At 25.9% G+C, this 21,995-nt stretch overlaps 4 protein-coding genes across 4 annotated transcripts; all 4 read left to right on the top strand.

The window, feature by feature from the left end:
- Positions 1 to 5,143: 5,143 nt before the first annotated feature.
- On the top strand, positions 5,144 to 5,653 carry OCT59_025573 (uncharacterized protein; the record flags this gene model as incomplete). Its single annotated transcript, XM_066139435.1, has 3 exons — positions 5,144 to 5,207; positions 5,273 to 5,408; positions 5,491 to 5,653. The coding sequence occupies 3 exons, from the start codon at positions 5,144 to 5,146 to the stop codon at positions 5,651 to 5,653; spliced, it is 363 nt and encodes a 120-aa protein (XP_065992181.1).
- Positions 5,654 to 10,083: 4,430 nt separating this feature from the next.
- Positions 10,084 to 10,800, top strand: OCT59_025572 (uncharacterized protein; the record flags this gene model as incomplete). Its single annotated transcript, XM_025329884.2, has 1 exon — positions 10,084 to 10,800. One exon carries the CDS (start codon positions 10,084 to 10,086, stop codon positions 10,798 to 10,800), a length of 717 nt encoding a protein of 238 aa, XP_025189710.2.
- Positions 10,801 to 13,970: 3,170 nt separating this feature from the next.
- On the top strand, positions 13,971 to 17,276 carry OCT59_025571 (uncharacterized protein; the record flags this gene model as incomplete). The annotated part of the gene is made up of 9 exons (XM_066139425.1): positions 13,971 to 14,004; positions 14,248 to 14,369; positions 14,440 to 14,587; positions 14,762 to 14,898; positions 14,973 to 15,290; positions 15,494 to 15,952; positions 16,021 to 16,110; positions 16,475 to 16,902; positions 16,997 to 17,276. The coding sequence occupies 9 exons, from the start codon at positions 13,971 to 13,973 to the stop codon at positions 17,274 to 17,276; spliced, it is 2,016 nt and encodes a 671-aa protein (XP_065992180.1).
- Positions 17,277 to 20,013: 2,737 nt separating this feature from the next.
- Positions 20,014 to 20,631, top strand: OCT59_025570 (uncharacterized protein; the record flags this gene model as incomplete). Its single annotated transcript, XM_066139416.1, has 3 exons — positions 20,014 to 20,082; positions 20,180 to 20,227; positions 20,314 to 20,631. The coding sequence occupies 3 exons, from the start codon at positions 20,014 to 20,016 to the stop codon at positions 20,629 to 20,631; spliced, it is 435 nt and encodes a 144-aa protein (XP_065992179.1).
- Between the last annotated feature and the right edge of the window lie 1,364 nt (positions 20,632 to 21,995).

Genomic DNA, 21,995 nt, shown 5'->3' with positions numbered 1-21,995 from the left:
GGAGTGGTATATTTATTATTATCACAGTATGACAAAAAATTAAGAACCAGATGAAAATATTTTTTGCTAAATATTATCTTTATGTCATTAGGATATTTACCGAGAGATAGCAAAAAATGTACTTGTCAAATAATCTTGATGCCTCATCAAGACATGGTTGAGCAGTCGTTATTATACTATAAATACGGGAAAAATAACAGGAACACATGCGTTGTCTTTGCAAGTCAACCATCATGTTAACTTTTAGGAAATGGGGAAATAATTCGAATATTTCAATTTACAGGCTTAGTATAGTATAATAAGAATAAATTGACAAAGATCTTGATTGAACAATTGAAAATACTGTATTATACCGATTTATCAAATAAAATTTTGAAAATTATATTAAAAAAGTGGTTAAGTTTAATATTGTGATTTGTAGATGAACGAAAGATAATATACGTAAAATTTTGAATGTCTGTCTAACTTTACAGATCAAACTGAAAAAAAAAATTTAAATTTAAAAATTTATTGTGCATTTGCATCTTACTTAAATTTATCAATTTTAACTAGACAACCACACTAACCAAGAATTTCAGTTTGTATTAAACAGTTATCCATAAAAGAATAATTTGTTAATTTTTGCATAAAAGAAAAAAAAAGTTTAACTAATGAAAGAATTTCATCTTTTTGTAAATTAATTGCCGATCCACGAATGAATCGGACCTAGTGATCGGCAAAATCAAATCTCCACTTCCAAAAAAAGTAAAGTCGGTCAATTTTTAGCCAAACCAATTAAATTTTTTTTTAAAAAAAACTTAGAGATTAAATCTATTTTGTAAAAATATAAATTTAAGTATTTCAAAACTCAAAATTTTGCGAATTGCTTTTAAATATCATCAATTAGCGAAATTTTAGTAAAAATTATTTATCATTTTTTTTTCTAATAAAAGTACTAGCAAGAAGTCTCAAAATTCACACATATATACTTTGGACATATATTAATAGAATATTAAAAAAAAAATGATATAATAAATGTAAAAATATTTCCTACTTTAAGGTTAACTAACAATAATCCATTTTCCCATTTTTAATGCTTATATGAAACTTTTATAAATCAATCTTTAGGAATTTAAAAATGGTAATTTTATCTTAAAATATAAGTTCTGAACATATTTAAAGCATTTATTTTCAAATTATTAAGTGAAAAAATTTTTCGGTTTTGTGTCGATGGTTACACAAATTACGAATTGAAGAAATTTAAAGTTTATTGGTGAAAGTTTGACTTTTTTAAGAGCTATTTTTGATACTTTAATAAAATAAAGCAAATGTCAAAGTTTTTTCATTAAAAATTTCAATCTATTCGATTAAAAATTGGTGGATATTCCTATATTGGAAATGCAGATTTAAGGGGTGGTCCGATTGGTACATGGATTACTAATTAATAATAATATAGTATGTAATATTAAATGGATTAATTTGAGTGTTTATCTCTTAACATTCAAATGATTAGTTTTCAAGGTACAAACTAAGTAATACAGAATTTTGGCTTTAAACGTTACGCTGATATCTTCAAAAACTAAATTACTATCATGTAGTGTTTATTGAAGAATTTAAATTAATAAAGTCATCCAATTTGGAGATTTCGATAATTTAATGACTTTATTTTAATGTTGCTTAAAATATTTAAATATGAAATGTAATTGTTGATAACAGATAAAAAAATTAATAACGTTACTATATATACCATGGTATGTTGATATGGTGCTAAAAAAAGGAACTTTAATTTGATATAATCCTCCCGCTCTTTGGTTAAGAAAAGAAAACTTACTTTCTATAATCCATCAATTCGTATACAGTATGATGGAAAATAATATATTTTGAACAATTTTGGTCGATAAAATTTTTGTAGCGTTTAAAGTACACTGTCAAAAATCTACTTTCACTTTACAATAGGATTTATGAACCGAATAAATTATCAGTTAAAAAAAAAAAAAATATTCTAATTTTATATCAAGTATTAAAAAGATACAATTTTGAGAATTATATCTACCAAGAATATCCTTTTACTTTAGTAGTACGCAAAGTTTAAATCTGCTAACCTTTATTAACTTGTTAGACTAATATCCAACCTAAATTTTCTTTTTGTTCGATTTGTATTTAATGGATTTTGTTATATATTATTGTAAGCCAACGCTTATTTTGGTTTCGCCACCAATAATTTCATAAGTTGGAATTTCCAAGTAACCTAAAACCTTGTTCACAATATTTTCTTATTCATAGTTTCAGATTGTGAGTAATATATTTTAATTTGTTTCAGTTATTCTAAATTAACAGCTTAATTCTTACTGATCTTGATTACATAAAAATCACGTTAATTTGCAACCAATTTTAAAATTTTAAAATTTAAAGCACTTTATTAGATTAATTTCTTTATGAGTTGAAGTTGAATTGATACGATGAAATGAATATAAAAAATTAGTGTTTATTTATTGTATTTATATATATATATATACAGTATATATATATTTTTTATTTTATTTTTTATCAAATAAGTGGTTACTGATTATATCACTAAAACTTTTCATAGGAGAAAGATTTCAAAGGTGTTCAAAAATATGAGCATTAAATATATTACAAAGTTACAGAACTATGGAATTATTTCAATAATATTTTAATCTTATATAAAATATGAATAGTACGTTCCTTCCAATTAAAAATCTTCATAGTTCATTGTATCGATTTCTTATATATGACAAACGAAATTATTATATCTCAAACGAAATTATCGCTTTATGATGTGAAATACATAATCTTTTATAGAAAAATCAGTATCTCTTAGTCTTATTTCATAATATTCCATTTTACAGTAAATTATATTATAATCTAGTAATTTGACCTTTAGAACTTCACAAAACAATATCTCTTCCAAAGTATAGACATAACCAGAGATATAATTCAATGCATGATCTGTACTTTTAACATTACTTATAACTAAATTTTGCGATATAGTGACTTTATGTAAGATAAATAGTAAACTTATGAAACTTACGAAAGCAAGTTAAAATATGCAGGTATTATCATTAAATAAGGTTCTAACTTCTAATAGCTTGTTTACTTAAAACTTTGTTTTGATCCGATTGTTACAAGTTAAATTAATCACAATAATGAGATCTATTAATAGTAAAAAAGTAAAAAAAAAAAGAAAAAAAGATAAAATCATGCGAAAAAAAAATAGTAAAAAATCAAAACAATAATATGGAAAAAAATTGGTAAAAAAAGGACTAATATGAAAATAACTGTATTATTAAATAATTCAATAAGTATTATTAATTAAACAATTACAACAATTAAAAAACAATTTACAAAATAGGTCTGCTAATTTTAACTGGGGTTAAAATTACTGTAGGCCGGTGTTACCAGTGATTTCACCAGTGATACAGTTACTGAAATCACCAAAATTACTTAATGTTGGTCGGATATTTGTAATGTTTTTATAATTTACCAATAGCTTCAGCCCGCGTACGCACTGCACTTTAATTATTAAAGACAATACTGCTTTGGATTTAAACAACTAAAAAGGAACAACTAAAAAAGCAAAAAAATACAAATATAAGGAAATCAAAGCTTTTATTAAAAGCAATACCAAATTGAATTGGTACTCTTTATTCATTTAGTACAGGTCAAGTTTTACTATAATGTCCATACTCTTTACAATTTTTAACCTGTCTTGATTTATGATTATCCAATGTTTCTCATTTTAATTTCTTCTATTTTACCCACATTCCTATTACCAGATATATCTGAAAGTGGCTTATGTTTTAATCTTGATTGTGCTATTTCTAAAGAACTTATACTGATTTGGTGGCCTTCCTCTTTGGGTAAAAACAATCAGATTAGCAATTAGATCTTTTAAACTCAGCTGTGAAACATTTGACAAATTTTTGTATTAATAAAATTGTTTAACATTCCACATAATTCATTATATGCATTAGTTTTTAATGTAGTATCAACTCCTTTTTTACATAAACCCGTCCCTTTTATATATATAAGTATCATTACTTTTATTTACTATCTTCATGATAAATTAGATATTTTTTTGTAATAAAAATTTCAGATAAGTCTCTGCTACAAACAATTTATTAGTATGATGTATATATCATATATAGTAATCATATGTAAAAATTTAATAAAAAATATTGGTGTAACTATGAGTAATATTGAAAAACATAAAAAGATTATCATTTAACTTATGAGTCATTAATAAAAAAATATTGGTGTAATTATGAGTAATAATGAAAAACATAGAAAGATTATCATTTAACTGTGAGTCATTTTTAATTGTAAGTTACAATATTAATAAAAGTGATGCAGTATTGACTCATAATTATTGAAAATAAGTATGAGCAAATTTTTTTTTTAATATAAAGACCTGTAATTAATTGCCAAATTTTTTTTTGTGATTTTTTTTTTTCAAAATATTTTTTTTTTCCAAAATCCAAAATTTTTTTTGCAATAATATTTTTTATTTTAATTTTTTTCAATAATATTTTATTTTTGTAATTCAATTTTTTTTGCAATGATATTTTTATAATTCAAAATTAATAACTTTTGCAATAATTTTTTTCATATTATATCATACAAGGATCTTTACACCCTGATATCATTGGAGAGCTAATCTATGAGTAAAAGTGATATTTAAGAAATAAGGAGAGATATTAATTAAGATATCCATATAAAGGAATGGAACTTTCAATGGGAACTATAGTCAGTTGGTCACCAGTTGGGACAAAACTGGACCAAGATGGGAACTGTATGGCCAATGTTTGATATACAATCATAATCAATATTCAGAATTTATTGCCAAAAACAACTTAAAAATAATAAAGGCTTGACCATGATGATGAAGAAATCATTTACAAGGAGAAGTCAGAAAGATTTTTAAGATTATGGTATGCTTGATGGAACTGCTGTTTCAATTTCAAAAATGGAACTTAGGGCTTGAATATGATGATATGAGCAAGAAACATGACACTTTCATTTAAATTCCAAGGGGCATCATGCCATCATAGTTGCTGTTGATTCATATACTTCTGCTGAAAGTTTCATTGCTACACAAAACTGTTAGAAAGGTTATCAAAATCAATGCCTATCTTTAGAAACAATGGTCAGTAGTACTGCTGATGTATATTCTGGAAGAGAGAATTCAGAAGACATTGCAGATTACTGTATGAATTGAGAAATAAAGAACAAATTTCTGTAGCAACAGCTTCAAAATTATTGGCAAACATAGTTTATACATATAAAGGAATAGAACTTTCAATGGGAACTATGGTTGCCAGTTGGGATAAAACTGAACCAAATATTTTTTATATAGATTCAGATGGGAAACATCAGTTGGTTCTGGATCTCCATTTGCTTATGAAGTTGTAGATAGTGGATTTGATTCTGATTTAACTGTTCAAAAAGCTATTGAACTTGGAAAACATTCAATTTATTATGCTGCCATAGGGATTCTGCATCTGGTGGTTCTATTAATGTATATCATGTAAAACAAGATGGATGGGAATTTATAGGAAATTATGATATTGGTGATTTACATTGGAAATATCAAGATCAACTTAAACCAAATCTTATTGGAGATATACAGCCAATGTTTAATATACAATCATAATCAATATTCAGAACTTATTATACAGTTAAGAATCATTATCAGTTAGAATAACAATAATGTTAATTTTTTTTTTTTACTTCTAAAATATATTATACAGTATATTTCCTTTTATTTTAATAAAGAATATTGAAAATAAAGTAAAAAAAAATTTTAAATGAGATTATGACTAATGGAATTGCTGTTTCAATCTCTTTTTTGCAAGAATGAATCTTAGGGTATGATAACATGAGCAAGAAAGATTTTTGAGATTATGGTATGCCTGATGGAAGTGCTGTTTTGATCCTTTTTTTGCAAGAATGGAACTTAGGGATCAAATAGAAATTATTCACAAAAAGAAGATTGATGGTTGTACATTCTCTGTAGTCTGTACTAAGAAGAAGTTGGTCAAATAAAAGATATACTGTAGTTTTTACCAAATAATATTTTTTCTCTTTGATTAATATAATGAAGTAATTCACAAAACCAATTTTTACATTGCCTTAAAGATATAAATATCAAGTTATCCAATATGGGGACAGTCACTAAAAGCAATGAAGTAATTTATTATGAATATATTTCAGTAATTCTTCATGCATGTGTACACATTACTAAAAACTCACTGGAAAATATATAACACTAAACCCAAGATCAAATTAATGTTAATAAATATTATTTTTATTTTGTAGATTTTACAAGAATCGAATTTTACCAAATCTCAATATTAATTTCTAATTATTTTTATTTATTTTTACTATATTTAAAGTATTAAATTTTAATAAAACAAATATATTTTGAATATTTTTCATTTCAAATAATTTGCGTCTAATTTTTCATAAAAATAAATTATAAAGAAAATTCTAACGTTTGTCGGTATCACGGCAAAAATCGTCCGGATCGCACGTATGATTTTCGCGTAACACCAGAAATCGTAAAAAATCGAAAATGTGTCTGGTTAGGACCATAGAAAGGTCAGTCCTGGTTATTTACTTAGAATGAGCCAAAATCATGTAGATCGCTTCCATTTGTGGATAATTCCGACTAGCATTACATAGTGCCGGCCTGAAGAAATGCGTAGAGCTAATAGTAAATGTGAGCCGATCTCCCCTGACCTACATATATAACTCGAGGTCTTGTCTGGTTCCATTTTGGGGTCAAATAAAAAAAAAATTAAAATTAACCGATATAACGAAACGATTGGTGCTGATCACATCCTTGTAAGATTTAGTCCGAAGGACTAATGATCTTCCGGCACATGACAATGTGCGTTTCCTAGTAATGGTCATCGACATAAAAATAATCCGTTTTTTTTTATTTTATTAAACGGATTATATTATATATGAATTTAAACAATATCATACCTTTGAAATTATAACAAACAAAATACGGAAACTACGTAGTAAATAATACATGAGATAGGAAAAGACAAAATATAACAAAAAAAAAAATTAAAAGAATTCCTACTACAAATACTGTATAAGTATTTAAATTAGTAGTACAATTGAAAGGACTGAGAAATCATACCCACTTTGAAGGGAGAGTATTTTATGATATATTTTAATCACGTTTGTTAAATTCCTTTATAATTTATATAAGGGTTTAAAATTTGTGCGCACCTGCGCATGTGCGCACCCCCATGGATATATTATATATAAAAGTCAAAAATGACATTCTAAACCCTTCATGGCTCATTAAGTAAAGTTGTAGAATATGCAAAATTACGCATAGTAAATAAATTTTTAAGGCTCTATAATATGTACATGAGAGTTGCAGCATGAATATTTAAAAAAATCGGGATTTTACTAAAATCATGTGATAATTAATGATCGACAAATTTACTATATAAAAATTACCAAAAATGGAGGGGTGCGCACATGCGCGGGTGCGCACAAATTTTATTTCCTTTATAAGTTGTTTTTTATCATAGTATTCTTTATATAGTATACTCGCTTTATAACGAAGTTGGTGGTTTAGCCAATCAAAACCTTCGTTATAAGAAAAATTCATTAATATGATGTGAAAATCTAGTATAACTCGGGAAAATTTGGTATACTGCGGTGAATTGTATAATATTTGCATATCACACAAAATTCGGTATTAAAAAAATTCGGTATAATAAGAGTCATTTATATATACGGTATACGATATTTAATTAGTAATCTTCAGTATAGCGAGATTTTTTGCATGATAAAATTGGTACAACACTGATAGGTTCGTTATATTAAGAAATTCGTTAATTCTTCCTTTTTTGTGGGACTGGAGTTTGGGACTAACGAGGTTTGCTTGAAATAAATAATTATATTTTTAGGAAAATAATAATAAATAAATTAAGTAGCTTTTGATTAGACATTTCTTTATTAATTTGTAAAAATAATTGAATACCAAGACAAAGACAAAATATTTGTGACCATAAAATCAACGTTAACGATACAAACAAGTATTTTACTTAGTATAATTAAATATTTACTAATAACATGTAGTTATGTAATATCTTATCAAGGCAGCGTATAGTAAATGCATAATGTTATAATTCGATCTTGAATTTAAGTTATGTATGAAATACAAATTTGCAAAGATACATTAATAATTAATTTCGCGAAAAAAAAAAAAATATTTTTTATTTTTTATTTTTTTAAACTGTAACGCATCTTTATTCGGATGTATATTGAAAATAAGATCATAATCCATACTTAGAGCCGACCGTGCAAATCACGTGACAACCATATAACAGAGTATTTTAAGAACAAAAGACACATTACAAAAATATATATATAAATAAAATACTTACGCTCCTTCCCTACCAAAAATTTTGACCTAACTAATGCTAATAATAAAGTTAAAAGGATAAAAGTGCTAGCTAAGATATACATATGTAAAGAATATTTGAGTTAAACTACATTAATTCTCCTAATCTAGTCGATAGAGTTTCGATCCGTAGCGGTTTTATCCGGTTTTTATCCGGATACCGGCTCGGTTAATTTAGGCTGGGACCACCAAAATTAATAAAAATTTATGGAATAATATTATTTTAATTCTGGCCGAAATTATAGTCCACTCAAAGCCGAAATTTGTAACCTTTTTTAATCATAATCCCACGTTAAAATATTTGATGTTTTATCCGGATCGAAACACTACTAGTCGATAAGACAAATCTATCTCTACTAATATCTTAAAATTTAAAATTCTATCCTAAAAAATTTTTTAAATTTTTTTTTTATATTAAAACTTGTCAATAAGTATCGATAAATACAAATGTATATAATAATGCCCAATATTAAAAAAAAAAACCTAAACTAAAAATAAAAACTATACCACATCTAATTCCTATACGCTAAAATGAGTACATGTAGTCATGTAGTGTATGATTGGCTATGTATGTAGTGTACGGTTAAACATCACATACAAGCAAGTCACGTGATAATAAGGTGACAAAGCTGCGAACCACTCAAATGACGTGCATGTTATCGTAACACCTATGCTATTTCATGTATTTGAATTTGACGCCCTTATAACACAAATTCGGCATTCGCCATTCACAATCATAATCCCGAATGAAACTTAACACTCATTATTCAAATATTCATTGTCCTGATACTTAATAGTATTAATATAAATCGTTAGATTTTTTACAAAATTTTTACATATTATTAAAAATCATTGATTATGTAATAAAAAAACCAAACCATATTTTTGCGAAATTTGCGAAATATAAAATTAATAAAAAAGATAATGTTTCGGGATAAATGAGTGTTAGGATTCAGGAATAATTAAGTTTCGAGATTTTTTAAATTTTTAGGATGAACATCAGGTTTTGCGTTCTGATCGTCGAGATTTTGAATGGTTCCGGTTTATTTATGGGTTAAAATTGGTTAAAATTTTAACCATCCAATCTTTTATTGAATTCGGCTATTATAAAGTATCTTCGCTGGAACAAAGTAGTTATTAAGCGCACGGAATATTAGGTGGCGTATTACCATAAGGTTACAATTATACTACTTTATCTATTATCCGTTATGATAACTAACACGGTTAAATTTAAATTGGTATAAATGTTATAAATAGCTGGGATACACCAGTTACATTATGTGTAACGTAATTATTAATATGTTATATTGTCGATCATTTATTGAGGCAAGATTTATTAATTTGAACAAACAAACAAACGATTAACATCTTTAAATACTATATATGGTAATTATAATCATAAACGTTCGTTGCGTGCGTTTGATTCATAGATCATATTGGCTCTAAAGGTCGATCATATATTAAAGCAAGTTTTATTACATACAATATCTATGTAGTATTAACTAGTAGATCATATTTTTTAGATCATATCTGATATTTTTTCTATAAATATACGAAAAAAATGAGACTTGAGACTTATCTTTCATTTTTCGAAGTTTAATCTTATCTCCTAATATTTCACTCATTCTCTTACAACTGTCCTTTCCAAAATGTGGTTGAATAGAAGTTTATTAGGCTTTCTCTTCTTGACACTCTTTTATTTGTTGCCTGTAGTAACTGGACATTGCACTACCGTTACCAAAACACGGCATTATACTAAGACCATTCGCCCTACAAATTGCCCAAAGGCTACTACCACCACTACTACGTCTATAACTACAACTACGTCCACAACAACTACAGTCACAACTTCAACCGTCACAGTACTCCCAGCTATTGTAAAAAGAACGAATAACCGGGTTAAATGTATTCCTGATAAAAAAGTCTATCAATCTTCCAAATGTAGTAAATGTAAAAGGTGCAGGAATAAACATGACAAAAGGTGCAAAAAGAGGTATAACGAATGTAAAAAGTGCAAAGTTACCGTCTATTGTACTCCAACCGTTACCTTGCCATGTCAAAAGCCCAAAACTGTAACCACCACCGCTTTTGCAACCTCCACTGCAATTGCTACTACCACTATCACCAGTATATTCTCCACCAATACTCCCACTTGCAAACCTGTTTGTGCTCTACTTGATGCATGTAACCTTGATACCTTTCAAACTTGCTGTAATTTATGCTGCACTAGTATAGGTGGTGTCAGTAAATGTTGCAGCAGTGATGGTTTGGGTAGCCAATGTCCTAATGCTATCCACAAAAGATTAAAATCTTCTGATTCAGACCGTCCATATATGATTAAAGAGGGTAAAAAGACATTTTTGTAACATTATTACTGCTAAATATAAAGTAGCTTTTTAAATTGTTACGTACATTACATAGATATTGTACCAAATATAATACATATTTAATTTTTTTTGGTAAAATTATACATTTATAACTTATCAAATGTGATAGAATAGAGATATAAAACTAGTATACTATTATACAATGGCAAATTTAAATATATATTATATGTATTAGCTAATGTAATCTGATACTTAATTTTTAAAATAAATAATTAATTTTGATCGTTTAAAAAAAATTTTATGACGCAATAAATATAATCTTTATTTAAAATGCGTCTGGTTCTTGTGCTTATTATTCTTTTTCATGTTTATAATGGAATTATTTTATTAAAAATTATTATACTGCAATAATAGATGTAAGTAAACCTTGCAATAGTGTTCGTTGTTACATACACAAAAATGTATTAAAGCATCAGATCATAGATAAAGTCGTTAAAAAAACAGAATAAAGGAATAATGATGATAATAATTTTAATTTTTAATTTTATGCCCTGCTTATAAAGTTGTATGAAATGTATTCTTTTGAAGTTATAAATATGAAAAATGTATAATGTATTGATTATTCGTTATGTATCGACTAATGAATTTAAACAAATCATATTAAAATGAATAATTTAAATATTTAATTATAGGTTTTTTTAAATTTAGTAACGCATTTATTAATTAAGATCAATTATATTGATTACATAATTATGCAAAATACCTAGAAAATGACAAAATTAAAATCAAGTTATCCTCTATAACTAAACCCAGTCTATCCTAAAATCTATCTATATATTAAAGAACTATACTAATAATTATATAATTTAATTTAGTCCTATTACACTACGTTAATATAACTGTTTTATTACCGTACTACACGTGTTTTTAATTGATTTTCCTTTACTTATTAATCTATCTTTTGTTACTAAACGAATCATATTTTCCAATTTTTTTATTTTCGTTTGTTTTTTCAATTTTCTTAATTTTTTTATTTTATTCTACTTTCCCGTTATCCATCGCATTTTTACGCTTTCTTTTATCCTTTAAATTTATACCTTTATCCTTTTCTATTTTATTCACTTCTTCAAATTTTTAACCATATCTTTTTTCTAATATTCTCGTAAAAAATATTTAATTATAGGTAATATTTTAGGGGTGGGTACAGAAAAGTTTTACGTAACTAGTCGATCGGAAAATAATGATCGATTAACCGATCAAATTAACATATAAATTTTGCGTTTATAATAAATTTATTTATTTTATTTATTTCCACCTATTTTATCAATTTTAACCCGCCACAGTCCCGCACTTAAAAATCCCACATTTTATGATTTTTCGCGTACTATCACATGACATTTGCTGCGCCATAATTAATATATTTATTTCATAAATACCTAATTACAGAATTTATATATAGTGAAAAAAAAAAATAGATACTGTATATATGGAATTTTGTAATGGAAAAAAAAATATTAATTATTTTTTTTTAAAAATTTAATAAATAAAAATTTATTAAACCACCTTATCGTCAGAGACAAAGTTATGCGGTTCAAACTTCCAACGTTCATAATGTCGAATTTCATTAATCGGTATAGCTTACGATAGATCTCTTTTCCATGGTGGATCTGTGTACCGCCTGATAGTGCAAGTGTATTCAATTCCAAGGCGTTTGTTATGGACTTTAAGTTTATTGAACGTAAAATTTGTGATCACGTGGAATGCGATCGGTCGCATGTGATATTATGGTGTTTTGTGCAACGCCAGCTGGTTCCAAGAACACTGAAAATAAAAAACCCAGAAATATGATATATTTTTTGTACGAAAACTTGTTAAGTCTTCGTTTTTCGATTTTTATCTGATGTTGAATATATTCTGTTTCGTAAAGGCGGTAAAGCTACTACTTTATCTTTTAATAATCTTTGTACATAGTTCGTCGGAAATATTTATCCACAGAAATTGGTGATTATAGGAAAAGACGAACGTGAGAAATGTGCTTATAACATGACTCATATTTTTATTGGAAGCAAGTCTTCGTTGTTTTTCATGACGAATCTAAACGTAATAGGTAATATCACGCCCGTTCATGTGAGTTGATTGTATCACTTCCTCAGCGATCACATCCCACAGCTGGTGGCAATTTGCGAAAAGTGAAAGAAAGTTGGTAGAATTCTATAGGTTTGTAAAGACGTAAAATAGTAGTTCTGCTTGTGAGAGGTTATCCGTAGATATACTAACGTAAAAACTTTAAGGAATAGAAGGACGTAAAAAAGAAACTGGCCTAAAGTGGTTGTGCATAAAATTTTAAAAAATTAAACAGTACGAAATAATATATGACCTGTAAGATAAGCCAACTACTTTATAATTTCTTGTGAGTATCACTGAATCAAATAATTAACAATGAATCGGAAAATTCTCTAAATTATAATTGATCTGCAGGCTTCAATTTGGCGTTAAATAATGCAGGTTGGCGTAAACCATGCACGCAATTTTTAAATTGTAATATACAAATTGCTATATACTCCATACAAAAAAAATAAATATATTCAATCTTTACAAAAGTATTCATTATAAATCCTACTTTTTTTATTTCTAATATTAAGAAATGGATACTTATCATATCGTAATTATCTTTATTGCTGCAATTGACATAATTGTCTGTCACCTTTATAATATTATCATATGCAAGAATTTATTATGAAAAACGTATATTTATATACAGGCAATGCCAACTCCATTATTTTAGGAAAAATTTTACTAATTGGACAAGTGGAAATGAAAAAATTGATAACTTTATTCAAAAAAAAACAAATAGAAATTAAAGACATACGGGATATTGTATTTGAGTGGATTCCATACAATCAGTTTACTAACATTAAGGAAATGAATGAAGATAGTCTTTCAGCAATATGGATGGACGGATCATTATATTGGGAAACTAGGAATAAAAATTATACAAGAAAATCAAATGTTGGGGTAGTTTTGGAATATTCACGTAATATACAAAGTATTGATGAATTTCTAAACGAAGTATGAAATTTTCTCTATCATATAAATTAATGTAAATCTTTTTACCATAATAATAATCTTTTTTATTATATTATATAGGTTAAACAATCCTTAAATATCAAAAATAAAAATATATACGGAATATCTCAAATCCAAATACAATGGATTATATTATAGTTTTTCAAGATTTATACTGTAAAAAATGTAATAAAAAATATTCAAATATATACCATAAATGGTGCAAAAAATGCCCAATAGATTATTTAAAAGAAAATTTTACAAAGTGGACTAGTAAAAATAAAAAGATTGATGATTTTATTCAAAAAATGCAACTAAAAATCAGTGATTACGATGATAAAATATTTGAATGGATATCATACAATCAGTTTATTAACATTAAAGAATTGAATAAAGATTACCTTTTTACATTATATTCAGTAAAATGGAAAAATGGTCCTTTATATTGGGATACTTGGAATAAAAAATGTGTAAGAAGATCAGATATAGAAATTATTTTAAAATATCCACATAAACAAAGTATTGGTGAATTTTTAAATGAGGTATGTAATTTATACACAAAATTAATGTGTGTTTTTTTAATATTAATTTATTTATTTATATATATAATAGGTCAAAGAACATTCAATTAATTTTGATGTATTTGGAATATCTCAAAACCCAGATACAGGGAAATATATAATAGCTTTTCAAGAAAAACTAGATAAAAAATATTGTATAAAATGTAGTAAAGTTTATATGAATGTAGATAAAAAATGGTGTAAACAATGTTCAATAATTTATTTATGGGAAAATTTTACTAACTGGACTAGTGAAAATGAAAAAATTGATAACTTTATTCAAGAAAAGCAAATAGAAATTAATTACTCATGGAATAATGTTTTTGAGTGGATTCCATACAATCAGTTTACTAACATTAAAGAAAAAAATGAAGATAGTCTTTCAGCAACATGGATAGACGGACCATTATATTGGGAAACTTGGAATAAAAAATATATAAGAAGATCAGATGTTGAAGTTATTTTAAAATATTCACATAATATACAACGTATTGATGAATTTCTAAACAAAGTATGAAATTTCTCTATCATATAAATTAATTTAAATCTTTTTTTATCATAATAATAATCCATTTTATTATATAGATTGAACAATCCTTAAGTACTAAAAATAATATGATGTACGGAATGTCACAAGATCCAAATACAAATTATTATATCATAGTTATTCAAGACATACATTGCGAAAAATGTAACAAAGATTATACAAATATATCTTATAAATGGTGTAAGACGTGTCAAATCAAAGATTTACTTAATTGGACCAGTGGAAATGAAAAAATTGATAATTTTATTCAAGAAAAACAGATAGAAATTAATGACCCGTCGGAAATTGTATTTGAGTGGATACCATACAATCAGATTAATAATATTAAAGAAGTAAACAATAATAAATTTTCTACGGTATATTCAGCAAAATGGATGGATGGCCCATTATTTTGGGATATTAGAAAAAAAAATATATAAGAGGATCAGATAAAGAACTTGCTCTAAAATATTTACATAATTTACAAAATATTGAAGAATTTTTAAACAAAGTATGAAATTTCTTTATAATTTAATTTAAATCTTTTTACCCTAATAATGATAATCTTATTTATATATAGGTTAAACAATCCTTAATTATTAAAAATAATATGATATACGGAATATCACAAGATCCAAATACAAAAGATTATCTTATGGCTTTTCAAGATGTATATTGCGAAAAATGTAACGAAAAATATACAAATATATCTTATAGATGGTGTAAAACATGTCAAATTAAAGATTTATTTAAAAGGACAAGCGGAAATAAAAAAATCGATAATTTTATTCGAAAAATGCGGATGGAAATCAATGATCCATTGGATTTTATATTTGAGTGGATACCATACAACCAGTTTAATGACATTAAAGAAGTAAGTAAAAATAAATTTTCTAAGGTATATTCAGCAAAATGGTTAGATGGCCCATTATATTGGGGAATCATTTGGAACAACAAGAAATATATCAGAGAATCAGATAAAGAAGTTGTTTTAAAATGTTCATATAATTTACAAAATATTGATGAGTTTCTAAACAAGGTACTTACTTCCTCTATAAATTAAATTCAAATTTTTTTATCAATATAACATAATTTTTTTTATTATAGGTTAAGCAATCATTAATTAATAGAAATGAAAAAATATATGGAATATCTCAAAATCCAATTACAAGAGAATACATTATAGTTTCTAATGATGTATATTACATGACAAAAAATCGGATAAGTGGAAATGAAAAGATTGATAATTTAATTCAAGAAATGAAATCAAAAATCAATGAATCCTATGATATTATATTTGGCTGGATACCATACAGTCAGTTTTACAATATTAAAAAAATAGGTAAAGGTGGTTTTGCTACGGTATATGCAGCTATATGGAAAGATGGACCGTCATATTATGATTCAGATAAAAAGCGGGCGAATAAAAAAGTTGCTTTAAAATGTTTATATAACTCACTAAATATTACTAACGAATTTTTAAATGAGGTATAGTAATTTACTTTATAAATTTTAATTTATTATTTTTACATTAATAATATTTTTGTTTATGGCTTAACAGATCAAAAAATATTCGGTAAATAATTATGGTAACAATATTCTTAGAATATATGGATTATCTCAAAATCCGGATACTAAAGAATATATTATGGTCCTTGAATATGCAGAAGGTGGAAACTTTAATAATTGGATGAGCAGAAATTACAGAAATTTTTCTTGGTTGTATAAAATAAATACATTATATAATATTAGTAATGGACTTAAAGAGATTCATCAAAAAAAGATAGTTCATCGTGATTTACATACAGGAAATATACTATTTTTTATTAATAACATAAGCATGTTTGATTGTAATATGTTGTCTATTTCAGATATGGGATTATGTGGAGAAGTTGATAATATAGATAAAACAAAAATTTATGGGACTATGCCTTATGTAGCTCCTGAAGTGTTAAGGGGAAAGCCTTATACTCAAGCGGCAGAGTTTTGGTATGATTATGTACTTTACAGCAACTGGAAGACAGCCTTTTGCTAATTGTTCACATGATTCGCTTTTGGTATTAGACATTTGTAATGGAATTAGGCCTGAAGTCGATGAACTAGAAGCACCAAAATATTACAGTGATCTAATGAAAAAGTGTTGGGACTCAAATCCAGAAAATAGACCAAATTCTTTTGAAATATATGAATCAGTTTTACAATTTCAAAATAATGAGATTGAAGAACAATTCAAAGAAGTAGAAGAATATAGAAAAGCGAATCTTTTATCAAATGAAAATAATCAATCAGCTACTCATCCACAGGCTGTCTATATATCTCGATCACTTAATTCTTTTACTGGTTGTTTAGACTGTAATATTTAAATTATGCAGCAGGAATGATCGATCGTTAGAATTAGATTACATTAGTTTATATGCAGTATTTTATTTTTATATTTTTTGTTAAGAAATACTTTGTATTAATATATATATATCTTAAATTTTTTCATAAATAAATTGAGCAAATTTAAATTTGTAATATCTTGCAAATTGAGGTGCCATATTAAAACCCATAGAAATTATCTTTCTATATAAAATAGAAGTCATTATTTGAAAGAGTCGTACATCATTAATCCTATTCCATATAGCCAAAGTACTGAAATTATGACCGAAGAACGGTTAATTTCATTAAAAAAATATTTATTTTTTTAGTTTCTATTAATAAAAATAGATACCGTAAATGAATGTTTCCACTCCAATCCAGTGATGCAAACTCAAATGTTTTAGTAGTTAGTTGTTGCAATTGTTAAAAGCTATATATAACAGATAAGGTAACGCAAAATAACGTAATTTTATTAAAGTTTAAATAATAGTTTGTTAATTACCTATGTTTAAAGATCTGTACATGATATGGGTGTACTGCGGAGAATTGACACATTTTTTTTTCTCTTCACTTGTCTTAAGCAATAGTAATTGATTACTAATTAGATATTTTTTTTCTTTTTTTTTGTGTCTTTGTTCGTTACATTATTATACTTGATTTGATTAAGTTAATACATAAAGAAAAATTTTTTTTTTTTTACAAGAAAAAATTTGCTGTGCTGCGGTTAGTGCTGAATTTCGTATTTTTTTAATTCCTTTTACTAAAAAAAATTTCTTTTTCATCTTTCAGGTCCAACACTATGGTAAGCATTTCTTTTCATTTCGCAAATTATTTTATATAATTTCTTTTGCTAATTAATTTTTAGGTTCAAATCGGTGCTGCGGTACTACGAAAAGCTATATTTTGATTTTTTTTTATTAATTTTCATGTTTTTATGTATCAAAAAAAATTTTTTTCGTCCCTTAGCTCACGGATTAGATAATTGCAGTACCATTTTCTCATCTCATAATTTTTCTTTTACTAAATTATTTTTTTTTTCATCATTTTTTTTAGGCCCAGATCGGGTTCAGCGAGGTGCTGCAGTACTATGGTCAGTATGGTGAGCTTCAATTTCATAACTTTTTTTTTCATTTTGGTTTTTTTTTTCTATTTAATTTTCATGTTTTTTTTAAAAAAATTTCTTTGTACTTAAGATTAGGAAGCTGATTTTTGAAAAAAAAATTTTCAGTTTTTTGTTATGAAAATGAAACATGTAAATGGTATGATTTGAATGATTGAACGAATATTCTATTAAATGTAATTACATAAAATAAAATTTCATCGTGGTACGATCATTATCGTAGGATAGAAAACAAGTCCTCCATTTTCCCTATTTTATTATTTGTACCTTGTAACGCAAAGGTTATTTAAGTAAATAAAATATTTTATTTTTATATAGGTACTCCGTGAAGTTCCCATCCAAAGATCTTCAAAACACTTGCAACAAATACTCTTTTGTGGTAACGATCTGCTCATACGTTTAAGGAAATACTTTGGGTGAAATTTTAATTAATCATTAATCATTAATCATTAATCATTAGTCATTAGTCATTAGTCATTAATCATTATTGAGTAGGGTAGCGGCCCACCCTCCCACCTGGCGAACTTTGGTTTTATTTATAGATAATTTAAATTTAAAAAAAAAAAATTGTGTAATCTTGTGTAAAAGATTTTTTTTAACAAATAAATTTTAAGACATGTAACATTTAACAAATGAAATTAAGACATGTAACGTAAAAAAAAAAAATTTAATTAAATCCGAAAAAAGATAATCAATAAGCCCCTAAGACTAATATAAAAAAAAATCTCAGCCACATCAAATACTGAGGCTTAATAATATACGATTAAGGAATAATTTGCGAAGATCATAAACAAATAATTGTAAAGAAAAAAAAAATTTTTTTTTTTTTACGAAAATTAATTTATTTAGGTGTTCAAAAATAATTGATTGAACATACATAATTTAATAATCGATAAGCTTGCAATGACTAATTTTAGCAAACAAAGTATAATTGTTTATTAAATATTGAGGCTTAATGAACTGCATGATCAAGATATGTTTTTAAGATCATTAAAAAAAAAAAAATTTTTATGATCTACTAATACGTTTAAGGATTAATTTGGTAGAAATCTTAATTAATCAAAAAATATATATATATCTGATATATATTTATATATAATAAATAAAAAATAATTGTTAAAATGAATGAAAAAAAGTTTTTTTTAACGCAAATGATTTTATTTAATCTATAAGCCCCATTAACTAATTTATCAATGACATTATGGATGTTTAATTACCTTCTTAGGAAATATTCAGGTTTAATCTTCTCCTTAAACCGCAGTTATTACAATATCGTTTAGTAATTGTAATGACACAATGTATATACAGTAAATATGGATGAGGTAATTATTTATTTCAAAAAAATTATACACATGTTCTAAATATGGAAATACAAAAAATAATTCCCACATGAAGTGAAACAAAAAATATTTTTTTGAAAGTTAAAAATTACCTCCCCCTTTTTGTTTAATGTTGAGCTTCTTCCCATATGAAGTGAAAAAAAAATAAATTTTCGGAAGTTAGCTGTGGAAATAGTGAAAGATTTAAATATATATATGTATGACATGAGTATATTAGTGAGAGAAAAAAAAATTTTACTCTTAATTATTTACTCTTAATTACTCTTAAACAAAAAGAATATGCCCGCAAAAATCTCCACAATGTGTTACATTCATGAATTCACTGAACGACTTACTCAGGAGTTTACGGTAAAGGAAATTATGGCTGTTGCAAGATTGAATGATGATGATCCGACAAAAATTTTATATTTGAGAGTAAAGGTCTTATGATTTTAATAAAGGCCAGGTGATTTTCTTGAAAGGAAAGTTCGTTGCTTGTGCCAGTTGGTATAGTGTATGTATTGTTTTGCGCGTGTCCTTTTGAAATCAACCAAAAATTTGTTAATTTTTTTTTATTTTATAAATCTAAACATATCAAAGATTAATGCAATGTCCGTTAAGTTGATTGGGTTAAATGTCATGATTATGGGACTAACCACCAAGACGGTCAGAAATATTGATAATCAATCAATTATTGATTTCTATATAGAGGAAAACTTAGGAGATTGGAAACCGAGAGAATTTTGGGTTGAGGTTCGTCATAATGTGAACCTCAGATATCTCACTAACAAGACTAATTCTATAAATCAAAGCATGCGATCTACTACTGCTTTGATTATGGGTACGCTAACCTATCAGATGCCGGTGCTCACCTTTTTTCTTGAATGTTCTGATTTTAACATATACACACCTGTTTAGTATATTTTTGATTTTCAATTAATACATTATTTAATTTTTTTTTTAATTGTATTTTTTTATTTCATTAATTTTAATTATTAAATCTATTAAAATATTAATCATTTGTTAAAATTTTTCATATTGATTTTATTAGTTTAATGTAATTTTTTAATAAAAAGTAAATAAAATTTAAAACAATACATCGATTGAAAAGATTTATTTTCCTTCATTAATCTAATAATAATTTACACCATTTATAATCACGATTAAAAATAAGCTTCCTAACATTTCGCACATTTACGAACTTTAATTTTATTATTAAAATTGAATTATAAAAAAATAATATGCTCCGACCCCCGATCATTGATCCCATGACGCTATTAATTAATACTCCCACATTTGCTTCCGTCAGTCCCGTATTCTCTGGTGGGTACTGGAACAAAAAAAATACTGGCTAGTTTACAGTAAAAAATCATTGTTAGATTTGGTCTAGATGATCACTAACTGGAAAAAAATTTTTAGACAAGAAAAAATTAGGGACTGTTTTTTACTCTACGATAAACTATGAGCCCAATACTAGCCCAGACCGATATTTCTATTAAGTGTAACAATAATGATTATACATGGTAAATTTATGTAATAAGGTGGAGTAAACGAAAATAGTGTAAATGAAAATTTTTATAGGAAAAATTTAAATAAAGCTATAAGTGGATTAAAATAGCATAAAAATAAAATTTATAGAAATTAATGCATCACTTTTATTGGATGTATGACGTTGAAGATAATCAATTGGCATGATACCTAGATTATAATTACCAAATATAATTTAATTTTTGTTTATGGTATTTACAATTTTCTAGGTGAATTTTTAATTCTTCATCATTATAATAATTTTCTGGTTCAATTTCTATTTTTTATCTTTCAGTAATCAATTTATAATTGTTTCTAAAATAGTTATAAAAAATTAAAAATTGATCCAGGAAATTGGCAAATTTACTATAATATGATTAATATCATCCTACATATATCTGACATGGTGTCTAAACATTATCCAACATGATGTCCAGACATCAGCCGGCATGATATCCAAACATCTGAAGACTGCCACTGATTTTTCTACACAATGATTAACTCGCTATATCTGAGTGAATAACTTTGGTAAATATACGCAAGTGTTTTTGACACATTATATAAGTTCAATATTTTAAATTTAAATAAATTATAATCTATTCAATAACACCATTTTGCAAAATATAAACATACAATAGTCGACAATACCACTTAAAGAATTTGTAATTAATTTCCTTCATATTACGGGTGCCAATCCACTAAAAGAAGGTACATTCTATCTTAAAGTTTATTTCAAATATGTAAAAGAGTCTTAC

The sequence above is a fragment of the Rhizophagus irregularis genome, chromosome 5, assembly GCF_026210795.1.
Source record: "Rhizophagus irregularis chromosome 5, complete sequence".
Lineage (NCBI taxonomy): Eukaryota > Fungi > Glomeromycota > Glomeromycetes > Glomerales > Glomeraceae > Rhizophagus > Rhizophagus irregularis.
Note: the sequence above shows the minus strand (reverse complement) of the source record. Positions and strands in the feature narration are given on the sequence as shown.